At 48.6% G+C, this 24,326-nt stretch overlaps 1 protein-coding gene and 1 long non-coding RNA gene across 6 annotated transcripts; one reads left to right on the top strand and one right to left on the bottom strand.

Moving 5' to 3' along the window:
- MCRS1 (microspherule protein 1) lies at positions 1-9,295 on the bottom strand. Of its 5 annotated transcripts, none has more exons than XM_070789165.1 (15): positions 9,178-9,295; positions 7,608-8,048; positions 7,282-7,420; positions 6,795-6,933; positions 6,024-6,182; positions 5,767-5,876; positions 4,725-4,833; positions 4,304-4,442; positions 2,041-2,116; positions 1,653-1,681; positions 1,451-1,543; positions 1,181-1,263; positions 909-996; positions 556-683; positions 1-459 (listed from the first exon to the last, which is right to left on the bottom strand). In XM_070789165.1, the coding sequence occupies exons 3-15, from the start codon at positions 7,389-7,391 to the stop codon at positions 214-216; spliced, it is 1,509 nt and encodes a 502-aa protein (XP_070645266.1). In that variant the 5' UTR covers positions 7,392-7,420; positions 7,608-8,048; positions 9,178-9,295; the 3' UTR covers positions 1-213. The 5 variants fall into 5 exon arrangements, 4 of the variants coding, with proteins under 4 accessions (XP_070645266.1, XP_070645265.1, XP_019816207.1 ...); XM_070789164.1 differs by having other exon boundaries at positions 7,929-8,048; XM_019960648.2 differs by having other exon boundaries at positions 1-436; positions 7,929-8,048.
- A 219-nt stretch (positions 9,296-9,514) lies between these two features.
- Positions 9,515-23,503, top strand: LOC139183095 (uncharacterized). The gene is made up of 2 exons (XR_011566569.1): positions 9,515-9,926; positions 22,141-23,503. It is a non-coding gene; the product is annotated as an uncharacterized lncRNA (long non-coding RNA).
- Positions 23,504-24,326: the final 823 nt, after the last annotated feature.

Raw genomic sequence — 24,326 nt, 5'->3', positions numbered from 1 at the left:
TTTGGAACTCAGTGCTTTGTATTTACAAAAGAAAAATAATAAAAGAAAAGTCTGAAGCTATTAATAATCAGCTGAAGACAGGGAGCAAAGGCGGGAATCTGGGGGAAAGGGCAGGATCGTCTGCAGAGAGAAGGAGGGGCTCTGGCACTAAGGAAGCTGAGGGTCCCAGCCTCAGGTGCTTCCCCAGGGCCAGCCCCACCCTCCCGCAGAGGCTCAGATTGAGGGGCCAGGAGCCGAGTCTCCCGCTGCCCACTCTGGTTTCTCCAAGAGCCTGAGTCTCCAGCTCCAGGGGCTGGGATGGCAGGGGACACTGAGGCCAGAGAGAGCCCATGGGTCCCACCGCCACTCCTCACTGTGGCGTGATCTTGGCAGCCTCGGCCCGAATGAGGGCAATGAGGTCCTGGTTGATAAGGAAGACAAATCGCAGGCTGGCAATCTGTGGGCAGGAGAGAAGGGTGGCTGAGGATGGAGGTGAGTCAGGCTAGGGCCAGGCCTACACTCTGGCTCACCACACCCCAGGGTTCACTGTGGCCTTTCCACCTCTCCCCAGCTCACCTCCACTACTGAGTTGTTGCTAAGGCGCCACTTGGAGCCACACAGCACAGGCCGTCCATCAATGTAGATGGGCCGCCGGCCCTCATTGGCAATGAAGAAATCACCATTGTTTTTCAATTTGATGACACCTATGGGAAAAGAAAGGAAAGGGCTATGATGGGATGAGGGAAGCTAGAAAAGGGTCTGAAACCCACATGTACCCTCTGCTTCCTGGGGACACTACAAGGCACCCAGCACCCCTAAGTTAGGGATCTTAAAATGCCAGCTCCTCAGCCCCTGTCTGTCCCCAAGGTTCCCATGGAGGTCAAGTCCCGGGGCTGGAGGGACTTCCTCATGCTGCTTCCTGCAGATACCTTGCTTCCGGGAGATCTTCCAGGCCGGACCCTCCAGGGACAGGTCCACATCAATCTGGTTGTCCTTGGTCGCTCTGCCGAGGGTGATCTGGGAAAATGGGGCAGGTGAGGGCTGGGACCTGAGGAACGGGAGGGGTCCACACAGGCCAGGGAAAGATGAGAGATCAGGACCAGACATAGAAAGGGCTGTGAGGGGAAGATCCACAGGGGGGGAACCTCGCAAGGGGGTGTGGGGATGGGGACGAGGACAGGGAGGGCTGGGCTGGCCTCACCTCTCTAGAGCGCATCAGGTACCGCACCATGCGGCCCCGCAGCACTGCCAGGGTCTGGTTGTCGAAGTCTGGGGAGCTCATGCCTGGGGGAGAGCAGTTCGTGTCAGAGAAGAGCCCCACTGTGGAAGGCAGGGAACCAGGCCAGGATCCCCTGAGGGAAAGGAGCTACAGGTCTAGGAGAGGAGGGTAAGGCCAGCCCAGCAACCAGGGTGCTCGAGGTGTGGTGAAGGGAGTGGGAGCGCGAGCTTGCTGGCCCCCCGGACTCCTCACCTGTGATGCTATCTACCAGCACCTGCCACTTATGGAGTTCCTGTTCCAGCTGCCGAATCTCCCGTTTCTGGCGCCGGTCAGCCACGGTCAGCTCTGGGGTGAGGTGGGGTGTAAGGGGTGAGGTCACCGGCACCTGGTACTATTCCTTTCTGTTCCAGCAGGAGCTCCCACCCCCTCAACGTTCCCACCAGGGCACGCTCACCATGTTCCAGGACTTCATCTCGCATGTCCCTGGGGGGCGAGAAGAGAAGGATGAATCAAGCTCCAATTCAAGCTTACCTGCCATCACTATTAGGTACTATTTGGCTCACTAGGGTCCCGCAGCCCAGCGGCCCTGTAGGCTGCTCCTCTGGTCCCAGCCGAGCCTCCTTCCCTGGAGTAGGGGTCATGTACAAAGGGTGGAGGTTGGGGTAAGGAGGGCTTAGCAGGGAGACCAGGCACCAACAGCTGCAGCTGGGACTCCAGGCCGAATATGGGCTGGGCTCCATGCTCTGCAGTGAGAGGCAGGGCTGGGTGGTGCGGGAGCTGCCTTGGGAGTCCTTGGGGGACACACGGCTCTCTGTGCCCTGCTTGTGACCCCAGCCACTCACTTGAGCTTACTGTCATCAATCAAGTCCTCTGCGTCGGAAAAGTTCAGCACTTGGTCCCCCTTGGGCAGCGGCTGCACTGAACGAAGGACGGAGGGAGGGTCAGTGCCAATGCTCCCACTCACCCCCGAGACGCTGGGCAGACAATGAGCAAATGGGACAAACTGTAGGGAGAGCCCTGTGGGGACGGCCTCGCGCTGAAATCAACAACAGCGACCTGGACACGGGTAACGAGTGCGTGCAGATCAGACTGCGTGCTACTCTGGCACAGAGCATCCCAGGGTTAGCTGGGGCAGAGGTGGTTCTAGAAAGTGCAGGGAATGAAAGCTGACCTTTGTGCGCTCTCTCAGTGTGCGAAGAGTTCCCGCTTACAGAACTTGCTCTGTGCAGGGAAGGCACGACTACAAGCTGTACGTTACAGACGAGCAAACAGAGGGCGGGTTAAGCTCTGTGACTTGAGTTCAGGACAGAATCAGAAATCAAGGTTGCTTTCCTGATTCCAAGTCTAAACTGCTCCCTATACTACATCACATGCTCCAAACATTTCCTGCCACAAGGAGCTGAGAGGCACAGGACAGTCAAGTCTCATTCAGGAGGTGTCAGAAGGGAGCCTTAAAGCCAGTGTTTTCAAACTGTGGGTCATGACGGGTTAACAGGCCATGAAATGCCTTTTCTTTCCAAAAAATAGAAATGGAATACAATCAAATGTAGTCAGATATCCACCAGATAATAGGATAAATACTGACTTTTTTTTAATGAAAAAGTTTTATGGAAGTTTTTCAGTTCTTTGTGGTCAAAATGTAGAAAGGGCTAGGGTCCCCAAATCTGAGAATTCCTGCTTCATGGTCAGTGGTTCCTAGGATTGCAATGTCTGCTCAGCAAGAGCTCCACTAGCTAGTGAAACTGCTGGCTTAGGAGCCTGACAACCCCTGAGATGTCATCACTGCTGGGGAAGCAACAGGGGGGCTGTACAGCAGCCACAAATGCTCCATCACTACCGCCTCTCCCCCCGCCGCCGTCACCTTAGTCCAGACTGGGTGGGAGATGGGGCTGGGGCAGTCACCCTGCCACAGCTGCCTGAATCCTACCAACCTAACACCCAGCTGACTTGAAAAGTAAGCAATTTATGCTCCCTATTGCTAGAGACTCCAAGCACCAAATAGCCAAGAAATCAAATACTCACAAAACATGACTCTTGAAAAGTTATACCTTTACGTTAGCAAATTTACACAAGATAACTTTCAAAAGAGTGACAAAGGAGCTAGCTGTAGCAGCAAAAATAAACCTTATCCGGTGTCTGCTCTCTCTGTGGGAGGTCAGTGACAGCTGAGCCTGGGCGAGCAGCAGAGATCTGGAAGCTGCAGGAATAAAGGAGGTGGCGCACTGCATACTGAATTCAAAGATCCTCAGGAAGAGAAGATGGGGCCTCTCCTGACAAGATTTCCTAAAATCCTCTGGTAGGAATCTTCTATTATCCAGAAGCTACAAGACCTAGTGAGTAGGGTGAAGGGCAGAACCACGGCCTGATTTTCAGATCAGTGTGAACCACTACATGGCAGCCAACACGCAATAGTACTTAAGAAGCGAGAGTAAAGTGTGCTCGGACTATGCAGGTCTGACCCTGAATCTTAAATCCAACTGAAGAGTTTCTTCCCATCCAATCGGACCACTTTCCTAATACTCATTAGGAGAGTGAGTGTCTTGTTGGCAAGGGAAGAGAGCGATTGGAGAGCATTCCGACCCCTGGGAAAGAGAAAGACAGGCAGCCTGGGTGTGAAGCCCCCGCGGGGATTTCTGAGTGGCCTGAAGGCAGCCCCACAGCCTGGTGGGAGGAAAGTGGAGAGAGGGAAAGGACAGAAAGGCTTAGAGAAAAAGGTCTTTATCTCCAAGGAAGGAAAGGGGGGAGGGTGAGCACCGAAAGAGACTTTTGCATTTTACTCAAGTTTGAAAGTTACTCATGAAGAAAATATTAACGTGGTATTTATGTAATTGTCAAACATGTCAAAAAAGCAAACTAATCGAGAAGTGGGAGACCCTTTGTTCAGTCTTTCTGCTCAGGATTCTAGGCAATTCTGGCTACCTTTACCATCAAGACCATTCCAGCCATGCTCCCTCCCTTTGGAAGTGGTTTCTGCTGCAAAAAGAGGTGAACAAGACCCTGGGAACCACTGAGTATTTGTTACAAGGCACTGAGGGCGGCTGCATCCAGCCCCCTCCACACTCATACATACGCACCCCCACGCTGCCAGATCCTGGGCCCAGTTACCTGTCTGGTCCTCCAATAGGTAATACTGCTTCATGAGCTGCCAGTGGGCCTGCAGAGCCTTGGCAGTACGGGCCAGGTAGAAGGCATCGGGGTGTCTGTGCAGCAGGTCCTGGAAGGTCTCCAAGGTGGGCTGGCTGGTCTGGAGGGCAGGGAGTATGCTCTGGGCATCAGGGTTTCCTTGTCCTGCCCCTGCCTCACCATCTGAGCCCCCTGCCCCAGTCCCCATCAGGAGATGGAAAAAGTGACAGCTCCTGCCAGCCAGGAGCCAGGCTTGGCTCTCCCAGAGGACCCCGTCCAGAGGCCCTGCAGGTGTCCATGTGTCTGCAGGGTAGGTCCCCAGGCAGTACAGCCTCCCTGCAGTCAGTTTTCCAGGTGACTGGTTCCCACCCTACCCTCTAGCCTTACTGGCCCTCAGCCTTACCGATCCCACTTTGCTCAGCAGCTGTTCCTCAGCCTTGCTAAACAGTGCCTTGCTCTGGATGGCTGCAATGGCCTCTGGGTGCAGCTGTCTCATGGCCTGGCAGGCCAGCCTGGGAAGAAAGGAGACAGAAAGCACGGCAGGGTTGAAGACATGGTGTCAAGCAATCTGGGGTTCCTACTTCTTCAAAGCCTGCAGGCCTTTGCGATCCACAACTCAAAGATCCAGGCCCTCAACAGAAGAGCCCGAGGGTCATGAGCAAGGCACCTGTGGCCTCGTGGGTTTGTCAAAAACGTGAACAGGCAATTCAGAAAACTCAGGCTCCTGTGCTCAACCCTGCGAGGAGACTCAAGGGCACAGCTGCCTAGAGGCCAGTCCTGAGGGCAATCCTAAGACCAGTTGCTGTTCCTGCCCCAAGACCTTCGCCCTTACTTGGCTAAAGCGGCCACCCACTAGACACCTCCTCTTCCCCAAACCACGCCCTGCGCATTTCCTGGTGTATCAGGGCTGTGGCTATAGCTTAAGTGGCACCAGTGTCTGTGGGGTAGAAGATGGATGTTAAGCATTATTCTGATAACGTCAAATGAAGTGCCCGAGGAGGAAGTGTGTGTGTTGTGCGTGTGCACAGGTGTATCTGGAACTTGGACTGCTAGAACTAGAAGGGACCCTGGTGTTCTTCTGTTCCAACCACTTCTTATGAAGGAAGAAACTGTGGGAGGTCAGTGTGGGAAAGCTGAAGGGGACCGCCCTAAACCACCATGCATATGGCAGTAAGACAGGGCTCCCAGCATTCATTCTGGTGTTTTCTCTAGTGCTACTTCCTCGGCTTCCAGGCCCTTTTTCTCAGCATCCAGCCTGGACTAGCAAGGTTGATATCGGGAAGAAGCTTCCCCCCAAAGCCTGGGAGGTCTTGGTATCATCTCAGAGAATTCCAGGCCCCAGGGAGCCATGCCTCCCAGCCCCCTCCCTTGTACAATTCTTTCTGTTCCAGAACCAAATCCTGGTGTCCCCAGTACCGTGCTGCCACCGGGGCCAGCTCACTCACTTGGAGATGACAGGATCGTAGAGCAGGGCATACCAGCGCTCCTGGACTTCCCGCAGGGTGAAGCGGCAGCTGAACTTCACACCCAGGTGGACAGATGTCAGGTCATTGGTCTGCAAGACCCCAGAGCAGTTTGTTCCAGCTTTGGAACTGGGAAATACCCTCCCATGCCACCTCCAGACACTGCCAGGCTAGCTGGGGGCTGAGAACTGGCAGCAGTGGGGAAAAGGGAACAAGACCCCTGTGGTAGGAAGCACTACCTGCAGCACGGCACTGATGAGCAGGAGGTCGTCCGCAGGCTTCCAGCGGCCCAGGTCCTTGGTCACCTGCAGCGGCTGTTTGCTCTTCTTCACACGCTTGGTGAGTCCAGGGGCTGGGGCAGGGCTGGGTGGCACCGGTGTGCTGGGGGTCTTGGACACCTGGGCAGAGGGCAGGAGTAGAGTGAGCTCAGAGCTGGCACCAGGGCAGCTGGGGTTTCAGACCCAGAGCTTTGTACAGCCCCACCCAACAAGAAGCCACAGGCAGGGAGCTCAGCTTTCTAATACCAGCCCCTCCCCGTTCCCGCCCCCATCAAAGTACTTCTACACAGTCCTAGACCATATGGGGTCTTCTTTTTGGTGATGGTGCCCCCAGCCCCGGTGTGGAGGGTGGGTGGGGAGGATACCAGGAAAACACTCTTGCTGGTACAGTGTCTGGGGCCAGAGCAATGCCACCTGGGGGTTATTTTTACACCCAGCAATGCTGGGAACAGGCTGTCTGCTCCCAGAATAGATGCACGCTCTATGCCTCCCACACAGAATGTGATACAGGATGCGCTGACAGGGTGGTGGTGGTGGGGGGTATGCAGCAAGAAAGCGGGAGTAGTGAGATGGGCTCCCAGGAGGGAGGCATCTAAGGTTGGGGCTGGGGCGGCTTGATCCTCTCACAAGCCTCCTCTGCAGGGCTCTTGCCAGCTGGCGGAGGTTGTGGGGAAACACGAAATCTGGCACTGGCCCCCACCCCCTGCTACTCCCCATTCTCCCAATCCTCACCTTCTTCTTCTCACTGGAGGAAGGTTCGCTCCCCGAACAGCGCCCTGGTTCCACCCCACTGGCCCCCTTCGCCCGGGTAGAGGACTTAGCCAGGCTGCTCTCCACCAGCTCATCATCGAACTTCTTCCTCTTGATGAACCTGTGAAGAGTGAACCTACTCAGTGAGCTCTCCACGCCCCACCCCCAGTACCCACTCACCCACACCCAGCCTCCAAAGAAGAGCAGGTTCCCAGCAGTCAGAGTGCTCACTGCTCTGGCTCAGTGGTCGAGGCATGGAACCTCTATGCTCCACCCCTCTGAGATGACAGGGTACCACACTACAAAGACTTCACATCAAAGACCTAAGATCTCCCTCCCTTGGTCAGTCTCAAGGAGATACTCAGTAAGGTCAGGAAAAGCACAAGCCTCTGCCAACGCAGGCCCCAGAGGGGTGCAGGGGTGAAGGCATGCTGCAGTCTCAGTTTCTGGCCCTTCAAATCCTTATTACCTAGAGGAGCTTCTCCGTTTAGGGATGGTTCCCAAGGCCTGAGAGGAGGCCCGCTTCTGCCCTGCCAGTGACTCCTCATCCTCTGAGCGGCTGGCAGTGCCCGATGCCATGAGGGATGAATCTAGCAGCCCCTGAGAATCTAGAAAAAAGAGAAGTGGTGAAGTCAGAGCTCCTAATTGCCAAGCAGAGCCTTGAGCCTCTGCACAGGGGACCCCTCCTCAGCCCCCCTTTCCCAGCCAGCCCTCTTGGTCCCTCCCCTGCCTCCTTCACATTTGAGGTTTTAAGGTGGGAGTTCCTTGGCCATCCAGTCCCATCTGGGCCCAGACCTTCCACGCTGGGCAGTTCTCCCGGTGCCACGTGTCATGTCGTGCAGCACATGGTGCTCAGGTCAGACTGGTGATGCCGACACACCGGGCTCTGGGCATAACTGCTCCCTCTGCCATCAAAATGCAGCCATGCCAAAGAGCAGCAGCTCAACAGAAAGTCAGTCAACTGTGGCCTCTGCCGAGAGGTACGTGGGTGGTGCTGGCCCAGGGGGAGGTGGCAATGCCCAGCCAGGACCGAAAGACACACGTGCCAGGCACGGGGTGGAATCAGCAGATGCTTGGCGCCTGAGCGTTTGGGGAGCTGGCCCGGCCTCATACTACCTTTGTCCATCCTCTTACAGTCCCAAAGCCACTGGTTCCAAACCACAGGGCTAGAAGGAAGGGTCCCACAGGCTCATCCAAGGATTCTGACCAGGTGAGCTTAGAGGCCGAGAGGAGATTCTGCAAAGGAGAAATGAGGCTCCCTGAGGCTCAGATTTCCATCTGGCCAGCCTCACCTCCTTATACTGGAACTGGTCCTCAGCATCCCATAAGCTAGCAAAAACACCAGAAAAGACACAATATATTCTGCCAATATGACCCTAATAAACCAGTAGCCTTTTGAAGGTCACCAACATCTCTGAGACAGTGATAAAAGCTAGGGACCCTAGAAAAATGTACACATTTCAGGAAGTTCACAAACCCCTCTAATTCTACTAACAGCCCCTAGGTGAAGGGCCTTGACTCCAAACTAGCAAGAAACAAAAGATTCTTGGCTCACTTTTGCTTTGTCAGCTGCCCACTCAGCTCCCCTCCCAGTCCAAAGCACGGGAAAGGAAAAGGAGATAGGACTCCAACCAGTCTACCTTTTTTTTTTTTCATTTGAAGCTTTGGGTAAAGATTTAGAGGGCGTTACTTCGTGGAAGTTGAAAAACGCGGCTTGGTCACTGAGCAAACATCAACCGCCGTCTGGGGGACCCTCGCCTAAGACCCGGAGAACTCAGGTGCTGGGGACTATCCGGTCCTGCCCCTCCTGATCAGGGACGCTTCTGACCAGGAAGCGCTCGTCAAACCGCTCCATCGGATACGGTTGGGAGTTCAGCCACTTGGGGAAAGGGTGAATAGCCCGATGCCGCCGTTACACTGAGGCAGGGTCTGCGTCCCCTTCCTTCTCTGGCCCTCCGCCCTTCGTTCTCCCCGCCAAATGCACACCCAAAGTAGGGAATTTGTCCGGGTCTGTTTCAGGGGCTCGGGATACAAGTGGTGAAGTCAGTACTGCAACTCAAAAGCAAAGCGCCGAATGAACCCTGATGCTCTCGGAGCCTTGATTCAAGCCCCAGGGGCCGGTGGCGGGGGAAGGGAGTCAACTCCCAGGCTAATTCTCACCCCACCTTTGGCATGCTACCTTTGCGCATGCGTAACTTCTCGGACCAGATTCTGGCCCAGTCCGGCCCACGCATGCGCAGATTTTCGGGGCGCTACCGGGGCGGGGCCCCAAACCTGGGGGGATCGTACCCGGCAGCATTCTGGGAAACCCCATTTCACCCCCAACTCTCCTCAGAATCCTCAAAGGCGAACCGCGAAGTCTCACCATTCCTAGGCTGCCAGTTCCAACACTTTCTCCGCGGCGACGGCAGCAGCCGCAGGGCCAAGGCCGGCTTCCGTGAGGTTCGTCTACTTCCGGGTCTACGAACTAAGGGTTGAGCAATCCCTTCCGGTTCGCCCCGACTACGTTAAGTAAAGGGGCGTGGCCATGGTACCGACGATATTACCGTTTTGTGTATCAGCAGAAGTTAAAGTCTTTCCTAATTGAAACACCTTATTGGGAGACATCAGGTATTATAGGCCCCAAGTTGGAGGAAGTGATTAAAGGGAAAGGCGAGAGTTGGAGCGGGATAGCCTGAGCAGCTAGGTGAGGCAATCTTGGGAGAGGGTGGGCCGGAGGGTGGGGCCGCACAGCTACTAGATTTCGGCTTCCGAATTTTGCCGCCTTGCTAGAGATCTAGGATTCTGATAGTTTCCCAGGAGCACTTATAGATTGTTTGATTCCACCAGCGGTTTTAGAGAAACTACTCTGTGGCAGGCCTGTGCTAGGCACAATATGAGGAGACGATGTTGAGGAGCTCCCTCCAGCCGGAGAGATGTGGCGTATAGAAGGGGCCGGGAGGTTGATGTCTAACGAAAGGATGGAGAGTTGTGGACCGCGGCTCTAGAAAGCAGAGGCCAAAGAGAGAGAGAGAGAGAGAGAGAGAAAGAGAGTAGAGGCCCTGGGAGAAGAAGTGCCCATCCAGTCGGCCCCACCACGCCTGGATTGCTGGAGGGAGCTGTTGGCCCTGGGAGGTAAGACGACCCGCGGAAGCACCTTCAGAGGAGAAGCCCTGAAGATGGGAGGACAAGCCTACAGGAAAAGTTGGGCGTTTGAGGGTGTGAGAGGTGCCTTGAGAAACCAAAAAGACTGTCCTCTAAAAGAGAGTTTCTATTTGTTTCATGCTCCCTTGGAGGGACACAGAAGTGTAATAGCTCTAAAGAAACATACTGCAGCTCAGAATAAGAAAAGTACAATTCCAAAGCTGTCTAGCAGCTAGGTGGGACTCCTCAGTGTAGGTGTCAAGTACTCCTCACAGGAATATTGCCACGTGATTCAAGTGTTAGATGGGAGGCTGGGCCTTCCGGCCCTGAGGGTATGGTAGCCTTCATACACTCTCAGGGGACAAGAGTCCCCTGTTCATTTGTGATCTTGCTTAATGAGCATTAACCTACTGTATTTCCCCTGAAAGATTGTATTTTCTGATACAAGATGTGATGGACTATATTAAATACAGCATAGTAGCTATACTAGGTGAGAGTCATCACAGAGGTCTCTAAGGAGATGAGGGTTGAATTGAGATTTGACATTTGATAAGGGGTCAGTTGGGCAAAGAGCTGGGGTAAGATGGCCTAGTCAGCGGGGACAGCATAGCTCCAAAGCAGAAAAGAATTTGGAGAGACTGAGGAACAGGATGGAGATTGGTGTGGCTGGAGCAAGATGATCAAGAAAAAGAGAGAAGGAGGAGATGAGAACAGAGAGGTCATCAGGGCAGGTCATTTTAGGCCTTGTGGTTCATGGTATGAATTTTGGCCTTTTTTCTTAAAAAAAAAAAAAATATATATATATATATATATATATATATAAACTGTATTTATTTACTTTGGTTGCATCACACGGCATGGAGGATCTTAGTTCCCTGACCAGGGATCAAACCTGTGCCCCCTGCAGTGGCAACATGGAGTCTTAACCACTGGACCAGTAAGGAGTCCCCTTGGCCTTTATTTTTATTGCATTAGAAAGTCCTTAAAAGATGCAAAAGTATCCATTCTGTAATATGATTTAGTTTTATAAATGATCCGTTTGCCTGCTTGTGGAGAATGGATTGTAGGGAAGTAAGAGGAAGCAGAGAGAATAGAGAAGAGGCTACTGTATCGATCCAAATAAGAGGTAAACTCAGGTGGTTTAGCTGGGTTGTGGGGGCAGTGAAAATGGACAGACATAGTAACTTTGATGTGTATTTTGGAGGTAGAACCACAGGGGCTTGCTGATGGGTTGGATTTGGGATATGAGGGAAAAGGAAAAATCAAGGATAAGATCTAGATTTTTGGCCTGAGTAACTGGATGGATACTAGACAACCCCTCCCACCCTGTCTTTAGAATATATCCAGCTGGTCATATCTCACCAGCTTCTCCACTGTTTCCTGACCCAAATCCCCTGGATTCATCGTCTCCCACTTGGACTATTGCAAGAGTTCCCTAACTAGTCTCCCAGCTTTCATCTTTACCACCTCTCCTCCAGTTTCTTTATAGCAGCTAGAGTATTCCCTTCAAAATGGAAATCCATGTAGTCAAGCCTCTGCTCAAAATTCTCCATCATCCTTGGAATAAACTTTATGGTCTAGCCATAAGCTTAAGTGTTGGGGATTCCAACATTTAAGGTAAGGTAGAGGAGGAACCCATTCCCATCCATTTTAGTTCACAATTACTAAGATGTCCATGTTCAATCTTGCCGTCTCCTGCTTGACCATGTCCAATTTACTTGATTCATGGAACTAACATTCCAGGTTCCTATGCAACAGTGTTCTTTACAGCTTCAGACTTTCCGTTCACCACCAGACACAAAGGCAACTGAGCATCGTTTCTGCTTTGGCCCATCTGCTTCATTCTTCTTGGAGCTGCTAGTAATTGCCTTCTGCTCTTCCCCAGTAGCATGTTGGACATCTTCCGACCTGGGCGGGAGGTGGTGCTCATCTTCCAGTGTCATATCTTTTTGCTTCTTCATACTGTTCTGGTTCTTCTGGCAAGAATACTGGCGTGGGTTGCCATTTCCTTCTCCAGTGGACCACGTTTTGTCAGAACTCTTCACTATGACTTGTCTGTCTTAGGTAGTCCTGCACAGCATATCTCATAGCTTCATTGAGTTATGCAAGCCCTTTCTCTATGACAAGGCTGTGATCCATGAAGGGGCCTCAGATATGCAGATGACACCACTCTAATGGCAGAAAGTGAAGAGTAAATAAAGAGCCCTTTGATGAGGGTCAAAGAGAAGAGTGAAAAAGCTGGCTTCAAACTCAATATTCAAAAAACTAATAAGATCCTGGCATCTGGTCCCATCACTTTATGGCAACTAGAAGGGGAAAAAGTGGAAGCAGTGACAGATTTTGCGTGCCCCTTGGAAGGAAAGCTATGACAAACCTAGACAGTGTATTAAAAAGCAGAGACATCACTTTGCTAGCAAGGGTCTATATAGACAAAGCTATGGTTCTTCCAGTAGTAATGTATGCATGTGAGAGTTGGACCATGAAAAAGGCTGAGCACCGAAGAATTGATGCTTTCAAATTGTGGTGTTGAAGAAGACTCTTGAGAGTCCCATGGACAACAAGGAGATCAAACCGGTCAATTCTAAAGGAAATCAACCCTGAATATTCATTGGAAGGACTGATACTGAGGCTGAAGCTGCAATACTTTGGCCACTTGATGCAAAGAGCCAACTCACTGGAATAAACCCTGATGCTGGGAAAGATTGAAGACAAAAGGAGAAGAGGGCGGCAGAAGTTGAGATGGTTTGATAGTATCACCCACTGAATGGATGTGAATTTGAGCAAACTCCACGAGATAGTGAAGGACAGGGAAGCCTGCCATGCTGTAGTTCATTGGGTCAAAGAGTTGAACACAACTGAGCTACTGAATAATAAGAGAAGGAGCCAGCAAAGGAACAAAAAGAAGAGTGTGCATAAAAAGAAAAGTTAGTAGTAGCACCAGTCATCTAACCTCCAGTTAGCTGTCCCTGGCTCCAGAGTAATCGTTCACAGTACAGCATCCTCCCCAGGACAGATGTGGCCCGGCCATGGGGGCAACGATCATGGTTTCTCCTGAATCTTTGCTCAGGGCCCCAGGTTCCTTCATCTGAGGGATTAGGACATGGTGGTTAAGGTTCTGGGCTTCCCTGGTGGTCCACTGGTTAAGCATCCATCTCACAATGCGGGTTCGATCCCTGGTCTGGGAAGATCCCACATGCTGCAGGGCAACTAAGCCCGTGCACCACAACTGCTGAGCCTGCGCTCCAGAGCCTGCAGGCTGCAACTGTTGAAGCCTCTGTGCTCTAGAGCCTGTGCTCACAACATGAGAAGTCACTGCAATGAGAAGCCTGCGCAGGGCTCAGTGCGAATAGCCCCTGCTCGCTGCAACTGGAGAAAGCCTGTGCGCAGCAACAAAGACCTACCACAGCCAAAAAATAAATAAGTCTTAAAAATGTTTTTTAAAAAGCAGAATAGAGGCTCTGTCCAATTTTATTTCATTTTATTTTTTTGGCCATTTGGCATATGGGATCTTAGTTCCCTGACCAGAGATCTAACCTGTGCCCCCCACCGCCCCCACAGTGGAAACTCAGAGCCTTAACCATTAGACCACCAGGGAATTCCCAGACTCTGCCTGGTTTTAAACCTTAGTTATCTCACCTACTATCTTATGACCTTGAGAAGTTATATTTCTTTGCCTCAGTTTCATCATATTGGGAAATAATAGTATCCACTTCATAGGATGGTTCTGAGGAATAAATCACTCTGCATAAACAAGTAGGTCATATATAGCAAATGCTTATAAAATGTTAGCTGTTGGTACTGATCTTAGAGCTTGGGTCCTAGTGTCTCCTGCCAGGTGGTCAGTCTTGGACCCAGTGTCTGATAACATTCCCCTCCATTAGAGCAGGACCGGTTTTCCTTTCACCCGAGACTGCTACTTTCTGGGCACTCAGAGGACACAGGATTGCACTGCTCTTGGCTCAAGTATACCTTCTTAGGAAGTCAGGTTTAATACAGCTTTTACCAGTACAAAGATGACTTTGGACTCATAATGCATTTTTTAAAAATTAATTTTTATTTATTTACTTTTGGTTGCACTGGGTCTTTGTTGCTACACTGGTTTTTCTCTAGTTGCAGCAAATAGGGGCTACTCTCTAGTTGCGTGTGCAGGCTTCTCATTGTGGTAGCTTTTCTTGTTGTGGAGCATGGGCTTCAGTCATTGTGGCCGAGGCCCCAGTAGTTTGGTTCCTGGGCTCTAGAGCACAGGCTCAATAGTTGTGGCATGGTCTTAGTTGCTCTGTGGCATGTAGGATCTTCCCAGATTAGGGATCGAACCTGAACCCGTGTTTCCTGCATTGTCAGACAAATTCTTTATCACTGAGCCACCAGGGAAGCCCATCATAATGCATTTTAAGTCAACATATACTCTACTTGATATCTGTATACTTTTTTTTTTCTTTCTCTAAGGGAGGAGAAACCATCTGCAAAGGAAAAGTCTCATACACAGGCTGAATTTAAATGAAATTTCAATCCCCAAGGTAGAGAATCACAGGCAAACTTTATGAAACATCTGACTTGTTCCATCTCGATCTGAAAACTAGAATCACACTTAATGAGGACACCTAAATTATTCCCATTAAAGTTAGGTATTCCATGAGGATAGCCCCTATGGCTATTTTTATTTAACACTGCCTTGGAAACACTGCTGCTGCTGCTGCTAAGTTGCTTCAGTCGTGTCCGACTCTGTGCGACCCCATAGACGGCAGCCCACGAGGCTCCCCTGTCCCTGGGATTCTCCAGGCAAGAACGCTGGAATGGGTTGCCATTTCCTTCTCCAATGCATGAAAGTGAAAAGTGAAAGTGAAGACGCTCAGTCATATCCGACTCTTAGTGACCCCATGGACTGCAGCCTACCAGGCTCCTCCGTCCATGGGATTTTCCAGGCAAGAGTACTGGAGTGGGGTGCCATTAGCCTACCTAATTTCAGAAGAGAAAGGAATGAGATATAAAAACTAGGGAAGAGGTGAAGTTACCATTATTAATTTATGATTTAATAGCCTAACTGGAAAATCAGAAGATATCAACTGAATGACTAATACAAATAAGACATTTTAGCAAAGTGGGTACAAATTATACACAAAAAGTCAACGAACAATAGCCAATCAGAAAGTATATGGGAATAAAATATCATTTACAGTAGCAAGGAAAAAGTAATGTAACCTAGAGTAATCTTAACAGTGTGCTAGATCTAGGTGCCCCAAACTGAAATCACTATCAAAGAACACAAAAAAGAGAGAAGAATAAATGGAAAGGCATATTCTATTTTTGGGTAGAAAGACTCACTATCATAAAGACGTCAGCTCTCCATAAATTAATCTATAAATTTAACACAATCTAATAAAAATACCATCAGACTACATAATCTGAATATAACATTCATATGGAAATTTTTGCATAAAAAATAACAGCATTCTGAAAAAGAAAGTTAATCAAAGAGGAATAGCTTTATTGGATATTAAACCAATAAGAGCTAAAAGAGTAAAATCCAGAGGACACTAGCACAAGCATAGGCAATTTGATCAAGAGAACAAAGAGTCCAGAAATAGGCGCGAGACATTTAAAATGTTAGCATGTAATAAAGGTGCCATTGCCTATCAGTAGGGGAAAGATGGATTATATGGTAAGTGGTATTGAGACAATTGTGTAGCCACCTGAAAAAAAAAAGTATCTCTATTCCTCACACTAAAATAAATCTATATGAATCAATTGTGTTTAAATAAATGTAAAATAGTAAAATTATAAATTTATATGTCACAGCAGAGAAAATAGAATAGCACAAAATTCCAAAGCATAAAAAAAGACAATTCTGTCAACATAAAAATCTATAATTTGTGCAGAGCAAAAAACACCATAAACTGAGACAAATGGCAAACTGAGGGAAATGTTTGCAGCTCATATCATAGACAAAAGGACTAATTTGCTTAATATATACAAAATCCTTTCAAATCAATATGAGAAAGAACAAAAATACAAGAACAAAATAAGATGGTTAACATAAAAGGAAAGATAAATGGCTCTTAGACATATGAAAAGATACTCAACTTCACACACGAGAAAATTGAAACTACATTTCAATATCATTTTTCACCTATAGATAGGAAAAAATTCAAATGTTTGACAATATGCCCTTGGCATGGTTATGGAGAAAGAGGCCCTCTAATGTGTTACTAGTAGAACTGTAAATTGTCAGTACTTGCCAAAATTACAAATGAATATAATTTCTGACCCAATATACTTGCATATGGGTTTCCACGGGGCACTAGCTGTCAAGAACTCGCCTGCTATAGCAGGAGATGTAAGCGACTCAGGTTCAATCCCTGAGTCAGGAAGATCCCCTGGAGGAGGCACGGCAACCCACTCTAGTATTCTTGCCTGGAGAATCCCACGGACACAGAGCCTGGCAGGCTAGGTACAGTCCATGGGGTCGCAAAGAGCTGGACACTGAAGTGACTTAGCACGTATTCAGATGAATTGAGTTGGAGGTGCCAATGGGCAACCAATTGAGATCCTCGGGGTGTTTGGGCATACAGCTCTAGGACTCAGAGGAGATTCATCTGGGAATCATCAACACAGAGCTGATGTTTGAAGCCATAAGGGAAGATAAAGTCATCCTGGGATGTCCTGAGGCATGAGGAGAGGAGTCTGGGCACTGGAGCAACCCCTGGCCTACAGGCAGAAGATCATGAACTCCCACAAGAGCCAGGGGTGTGGGGAACAGGAGGGAAGCCAAGTGTCACATGACAGAAACAAGGGAAGATTTTGGTAGCATTTCAGTGGTCCACGTCTCTCACTTGATTAAAATATCCTTAAGAACATAAACTAGATCTTATTTTTATTTTTCTCCCTGTCTGCTCCACCCCTACCTTCAGTGTAAGATTTTGCACATATTGAGATATCTGTGAACAAATACGGGCACAAATAAGTAAGTGCAATCAAAGCTGGGCCTTTACTTCATTACTAGTCCTCTAACTGGTCTCCTTGCATCCATTCTCCAACTTCTCCATGTTGCCACACCTGCCTCTCTACAGCACAGGTCTAGTAACATCATTCCTTTCCTTGAAAATCATCCATGGCTCTCCACTGCCTGCTGAGGAAAATCATCAGCTTGGCCTTCAAGCTCATCCAAACCCAATCTCAGCCCAGCTTTGCTCATGTAATATCTGGCTTGTTACTGATGAACTACAGCCATGTCGACCACTTTCTGGTCCGTAAACATGCTCTATGTTCATAATACTCTAATCCCTTGTATTCCCCTGGAGTCCTCCACCCCTGCCACCTGTGTTAGTTCTATACATCCTTCAGCTTTCTGTTGAAATCCCACATAGCCCTGAGGGCCTTTCCAGACTCTGCAGTGAACATCCTTTTCTTTTGTTCTCCTTTTGACTTTGCATCTGTACTGTGTTTGTGTTTGTTACGGAGCTGCTGCTGCTGCTAAGTCGCTTCAGTCGTGTCCGACTCTGTGTGACCCTGTGTTTACATAGCTAGATCCCCACCATTTACTACTCTGTCTCCACAGTGGAGTGTGAAAAGAGATTGTGTCTCAGTGTCATCATTACACATCCAGCCTTAGCACAGTGCATTAAGTAATCGCTAAATGAGTGATGAGTGGATGGTAAGTCCTTAGGAGGACAAGGACCTATTTCTACATATTTTTATTACTCTGGTGCTTTGCATATAGCCTGTATCCTATTTTTGCAGTAAGCTCCTTTTGACTTTTATACCCTTACAGCCTGGTACAGAGCATAACATCACAGTGGGTGCTCAATAAATGTTTAGGGACTCAATAATTACTCATTTAATTTGCTCTCAGTAGCCTCCAGAGGCAATAGCTTTGGCAAACAATGTTTGGCATGTGCTTCCTGCCAGCTCTGACAGGCTGCTTTAGTAGGTCATTGACAAGCTATGTCATGTAGTATGGTTAACAGACCGAATTAACACAAAGAGATGTGGCTCTCAGGCAGAAATGCAGCCTGGAAGAGGCCTCAGTGGCAAGAGCAAGGCAGCTCAATTAAGGAAGGGTGGCTAAGACTCTGCCTTCCCAATGTAGGGGGCCCCAGGTTCGGTTCCTAGCCAGGGAACTAGATCCCACATGCTGCAACTAAAGATCATGCATGCCACAACTAAGCCAAATAAATAAATACTAAAAGAAAAAAAAACACAAAAAATGTTCTGGAACAAAGACAAAACTGACCAGTGCTGGAAGAGATGCATCAGCAAAGATGGAGAGGACCTCCAGGAGAAGGGGGCACCTTACAGAGGATCAGAAGAGGCATCTTGGTAGGGGAGTAGCATTTGAGTTCCTTTACTAAACTTTCCTGAATAGAAAGGGAATCGTCAGTTTCCCCCTCCACACCTGCAGTCTGTTCCCATCCCTGTGGCCACGGTGAGGTTCTGGAAGGGTGGATCCAATTATGTCATCTCTGCTTGGAATTCTGCAGTGGTTCCCATTTTATTCAGAGTTAAAATGGCTCCTATTCTTTCAGGGTGAAAAACAAAGCGTCCTTACAGTGGCCTACAAGGCCTTAAGTGACCTGTCCTCCAGTCATTCTCCAGCACTTTCCACGCTACTCTCCTCCCCTCACTCACCTGGCACCAGTCACACGGGAGACCCGGCCATTCCTCTATTATGCCAGGCATGCTCCCACTTCAGGCTGTTCCCTTTGCCTGCGCGCCTTTCCTCACAGCTTGCTTCTTCATCTCCAAGTCTTCACGCAAATGTCAACTCAGTGAGGCCTGACACGCCCCATTTTAAATGGTAATCTCAGGAATGCCCTGGAGGTCGAGTGACACTTTGACTCCTACTCCTCTGCTGAAATTTGTGTTTCTTCACCATCTCAATGGAGAAGGAAATGGCAGCCCACTCCAGTGTTCTTGCCTGGAGAATCCCAGGGACGGAGGAGCCTGGTAGGCTGCCCTCTATGGGGCTGCACAGAGTTGGACACGATTGAAGCGACTTAGCAGCAGCAGCAGCATAGTATCTTTTACCATCTGACATACTGTGTATTTTACTAATTTTTTGTCTATTTTTGCCCAATAAAAGTTCTGGGAAATCACTTTAAAAAAACAAACTCTTTTCTTCAGCACTATATCCCAATGCTTTCAACAGTGCCTCCTATTAGGTACCCAGTAGATATTTGTTGAATGAATGAGGATGTGATACATATTTGAGGAAGTCTTCAGGAAGGGCCTCCTGGCAGAGTTCCTAAAAAATAGTTACCTGAAGTCACTGCAGATGGTGATTGCAGCCATGAAATTAAAAGACGCTTACTCCTTGGAAGAAAAGTTATGACCAACCTAGATAGCATATTCAAAAGCAGAGATGTTACTTTGCCAACAAAGGTCCGTCTAGTAGAGGCTATGGTTTTTCCAGTGGTCATGTATGGATGTGAGAGTTGGACTGTGAAGAAAGCTGAGCGCCGAAGAATTGATGCTTTTGAACTGTGGTGTTGGAGAAGACTCTTGAGAGTCCCATGGACTGCAAGGAGATCCAACCAGTCCATTCTGAAGGAGATCAGCCCTGGGATTTCTTTGGAAGGAATGATGGCTAAAGCTGAAACTCCAGTACTTTGGCCACCTCATGCGAAGAGTTGACTCATTGGAAAAGACTCTGATGCTGGGAGGGATTGGGGGCAGGAGGAAAAGGGGACGACAGTTGAGATGGTTGGATGGCATCACCGACTTGATGGACATGAGTTTGAGTGAACTCTGGGAGATGGTGATGGACAGGGAGGCCTGGCATGCTGCGATTCATGGGGTCGCAAAGAGTCGGACATGACTGAGTGACTGAACTGAACTGAACTGAACTGAAGTATCATTTATAAGGACAGATCTCTGAACTGCAAAGTTGGGGACCCTGCTGGGGGTGAGTGAATCAAGTGCCCTGGGCTGAAGCCACCAGGAGTGGATCCAGATGTCCAAAGGATGGGTCTGGAATCCCTTGTCTCTCTCCCTATATTGATCGTATTTACTCTCTGCACTCAGCCAAGCACCTTCTCAGATGAACTCCACCCAGCTTTGGCTGCATCCGTCCTTCAGCAGTTCCATCCTCTCCCTATCAGGACAGCCGAGGCCCTTAAACAGGCACTCTGCTGCCTCCTTGTGGCTCCTGTAGTAAAGGAACTTCTGGAAAGTGAGACGACAGAGGTCTACACAGGGACTCTTAGAATGAGGGGCATGGGAGAAGAAACCTGAATCTTCTTGACCCCCATGGCAACCCTGAAATACTGGCAGCTGCTCCTGCCCCCACAGACATTACTGCCAATAGCAATGACTATGCCCTCAGCAGAGCCCTGACAGGTATACCAGCGGGCCTTTGGCTTTGGTTGTTCCAGGATGGGTCACCTTTGTGGAAAGAATTTGATGCAGTAGTCACATCCCAGAGCCTTCTTTGAGGGGCATTCGGATCAGTTGACTAGTGTATCGATCTTCTCTCCTTCTCTGCCTCCTCCCAACTCACAGCCAATAAGGAGTCTTTAAGGATCACCAGCCAGCTCAGGGCCAGGTGTGTATAGAGGAGGGCACTGGGTGCTATGGAGAAGTGGGGCCCATGCCCTGGAGGACGCTGCTCAGCTGAGACACTGCTAGTTCCAGCCCATTACTGTTTCTGCAGGTAACCGAAACCCACCTAAGCTAATATCAGCCCCTAGACAGGGAACGTCCTGGAATACACTGGGTTATCTTGTGGACTTATAAGGGATACGGCTGGACCTCAGGAACCATCTGACTGGCACAGTCTCTGATGAGAAGACTTCTTTCTTACTTTTCTATATAATGTTTTTGTTTCTGGCTGCCTTCAAAATGTTCTCTTATCTTTGGTTTCAACAATTAGACTAAGCTGTACTTAGGTGTGTTTTTCTTTATCCTGTTTGGGGTTCTCTGACAATCTTGGATCTGTGGTTGGTTTTCTTTCGTTAATTTGGGAAATTCTCAGTGGTTCTCTCTTCAAATATTTCTTCTGCCCCGTTCTGTCTCCCTTTTTCTGGGACTTCAATCATGTCTGTCAGAGCACTTGTCATTGTCCTACATATCTTGGTGATTAGCTTTGGGTTTGCTCAGTTGTTCCTTAGCTTAGAGTTACAGTTTGTTTAAATTTCTCCCGACCTGGCTTCAAGCTCACAGATTTTTTTTCCTCTGCTTTTGTCCAGCTTGATTAACTGGCCAAAGGAATTCTTCATCTCTGATATTACAGTTTTCACTTTTAGCATTTCCATTTTTTTAAACACTTTCCTATCTCTGCTCAGATTCACCATCTGTTCATGCATGTTGTCCACCTTTTCCACTAGACCAGTCCTAGCCATGCTCACATTTTTTTTGGAGAAGACGACTCCTCCAACAATAGAATCATACTCATCCTTTACCTGACTTTTTTCTAAGTTAGCCTCCCCATCACATGGGACACACCAGATCCCACCCGGCTTTCCCCTCCCTGGCTCTGTCTTGATTGTTTACAAATGGTTTTTGTCCTTTTCACTCCATCAACACCTCCTTGAAGGCCACAGTTAGGGCTAAAGTAGACCCTTCTCTCATGTCACCTTCCACCTTAGTGTTGACCCCTCATCCTGGAGACCCCTGAGACTATGGGCCATGCAAGCAGAGCTTTGGCCAACTCCCAAATCTGGCTTCAAGAAATATGCCAAGCAGTATTACTTCTCATATTTTGGCTTCCCTGTTTTTGTTTTTTTGAGGGTGAAGGCAATATCTTATTTGATCGAATACATCAACTTTGCTCTGAAAAAAAAAATGAGGCTCTTGTATAATATTAAAGAACTTCATACCAGAAAAACATCATACACTATATCTATATATCTCCTTGGTTGAAATCCTCTTGGCTTCACAGCCTCTATGAGATACTCGGCTTGCTTGCTGGAGAGCTTGAGAGAAGACATCCAAAAAGCCAAAGTCCTCCATCACCAGAGTGGGTTTGGCTGCCAGGCACCTTAAGCACAGTGCCAAGAGCCTATGGAAACATGTGAAACCTTTAAAAATGCCATTGGTGGGGCTTCCCTGGTGGTCCAGTGGTTAGGACTCTGTGCTTCCAGGGCAAGGAGCACAGGTTCAATCCCTGGTTGGGAACTAAGATCCCACATGTCGAGGGAGTAAAGTCATTGGCACAAAAATATAAAAAAACATGTAATTAAATGTTTATATAATGTTCAAAATTCTCCAGGCCAGGCTTCAACAGTATGTGAACTGAGAACTTCCAGATGTTCAAGCTGGATTTAGAAAAGGCAGAGGAACCAGAGATCAAATTGCCAGCATCCATTGGATCGTCAAAAAAGCCAGAGAGTTCTGGAAAAACATCTACTTCTGCTTTATTGACTACACTAAAACCTTTGACTGTATGAGTCACAACAAACTGAGGAAAATTCTTAAAGAGTTGGGAATACCAGACCACCTGACCTGCCTCCTGAGAAATCTGTATGCAGGTCAAGAAGCAACAGTTAGAACCGGACATGGAACAATGGACTGGTTCCAAACTGGGAAAGGAGTATGTCAAGGCTGTATACTGTCACCCTGCTTATTTAACTTATATGCAGAGTACATCATGCAAAATGCTGGGCTGGATGAAGCACAAGCTGGAATCAAGATTGCAGGGAGAAATATCAATAACCTCAGATATTCATATGACACCACCCTTATGGCAGAAAGCAAAGAGGAACTAAAGAGCCTCTTGATGAAAATGAAAGAGAGTGAGAAAGCTGGCTTAAAACTCAAGATTCAAAAAACGAAAATCATGGCATCCAGTCCCATCACTTCATGGTAAATAGATGTGGAAACAATGGAAACAGTGATGGACTTTATTTTCTTGGGCTCCAAAATCACTGCAGATGGTGACTGCAGCCGTGAAATTAAAAGATGTCTGCTCCTTGGAAGAAAAGCTGTGACAAACCTAGACAGCGTATTAAAAAGCAGAGACGTTACTTTGCCAATAAAGGTCCATCTAGTCAAAGGTATGGTTTTTCCAGTAGTCATGTATGGATGTGAGAGTTGTAGCATAAGGAAGGCTGAACGCCAAAGAACTGATGCTTTTGAACTGTGGTGTTGGAGAAGACTCTTGAGAATCCCTTGGACTGCAAGGAGATCAAGCCAGTCAATCCTAAAGGAAATCAATCCTGAATATTCATTAGAAGGACTGATGCTGAGGCTGAAACTCCAATACTTTGGCCACTTGATGTGAAGAACTGACTCACTGGAAAAGACCCTGATGCTGGGAAAGATTGAAGGCAGGAGAAGGGGGTGACAGAGGATGAGATGGCATCACTGACTCTGGACATGAGTTTGAGCAAGCTCCGGGAGATGGTGAAGGACAAGGAGGCGTGGTGTGCTTCAGTCCATGGGGTTACAAACAGTCGGACACGACTGAGTGAGTGAACAACAACAAAAAACATAATATTGTCAGTTTCATTATTCTGTCAAATTTAATATTCAAAATGTTCTCATATTTACAAAACTTGTTAGATTTCATCTCTATGGGTGATGATTGCTGAGAAGTCACAGCACACTGCACATTAAAAAAAAACCACAACTTACTCATAGTCAGTCAATTTCCAAAGCAAAGTTATAAAAATCTTTTCAAATTATTTATAAAGAAGTATATTTAGCATGAGGGCTACCATGGGTGAGGCCTCCTGGAAAGAATAGACCCAAAAGGCTAGAAATGGCCCATTCTTGCCCCAGCAGTCCAGTGTGTGTGACCTGCATCAGGAGTGCCTCTCACCATCCTCCCTCCAGCAGGCTTCCTTGGGATACACAGAGCTGTGGCTCAGAAATCAAATCTTGCTCTGGCCCAGAGATCAGGTCAAGCGCCCATCTGTGTGCATCCCATATTCTTCTCTTCCTTCCAAAGTTTCAACCTTAAGCCGGGAGCAAGCATGGCTGCCATTCCTAAGAAACAGAACTGGACTGTGGGTCCTCTGAGGACAGGGTGACTTCCTAGCTAACATTTGGTTGTGCCTGCTCCCTAGGCCTGGCCTGGCTGGGTGAGACAAGGCGGAAGGGGCGGGCAGAGGCCGCTGGGAGACTGGCAGGCGGCTGAGTGCAAGGGAGAGTGAGGGTGGGACGCTGCTTGTAAGCTGTGTGAACCAACCAAAGCCATGTCTTACCTGAATTGAGACAATAGACAGACATGGCCTCCTAAGCCCACACCATGTAGATTTGGAAACTCGTGTCTCCATTTGTTCCATCTGTGTCCTCACTCCTCAGAAGGACACTCATCTTTGCCCTCTCCCCCGCAACCTGGTCACCCCTGGCTCTGACTTGTACCATCTTCTTTTGTTCTAAGTGTTGATGCTCATTATCAGTTACATATTTGTCCATGTCTCTGACTGAATGAAGACTTACTGAGCCCTGACG

This window comes from Bos indicus, chromosome 5 (assembly GCF_029378745.1).
Source record: "Bos indicus isolate NIAB-ARS_2022 breed Sahiwal x Tharparkar chromosome 5, NIAB-ARS_B.indTharparkar_mat_pri_1.0, whole genome shotgun sequence".
Lineage (NCBI taxonomy): Eukaryota > Metazoa > Chordata > Mammalia > Artiodactyla > Bovidae > Bos > Bos indicus.
This window is presented reverse-complemented; position numbering and strand designations above follow the sequence as displayed.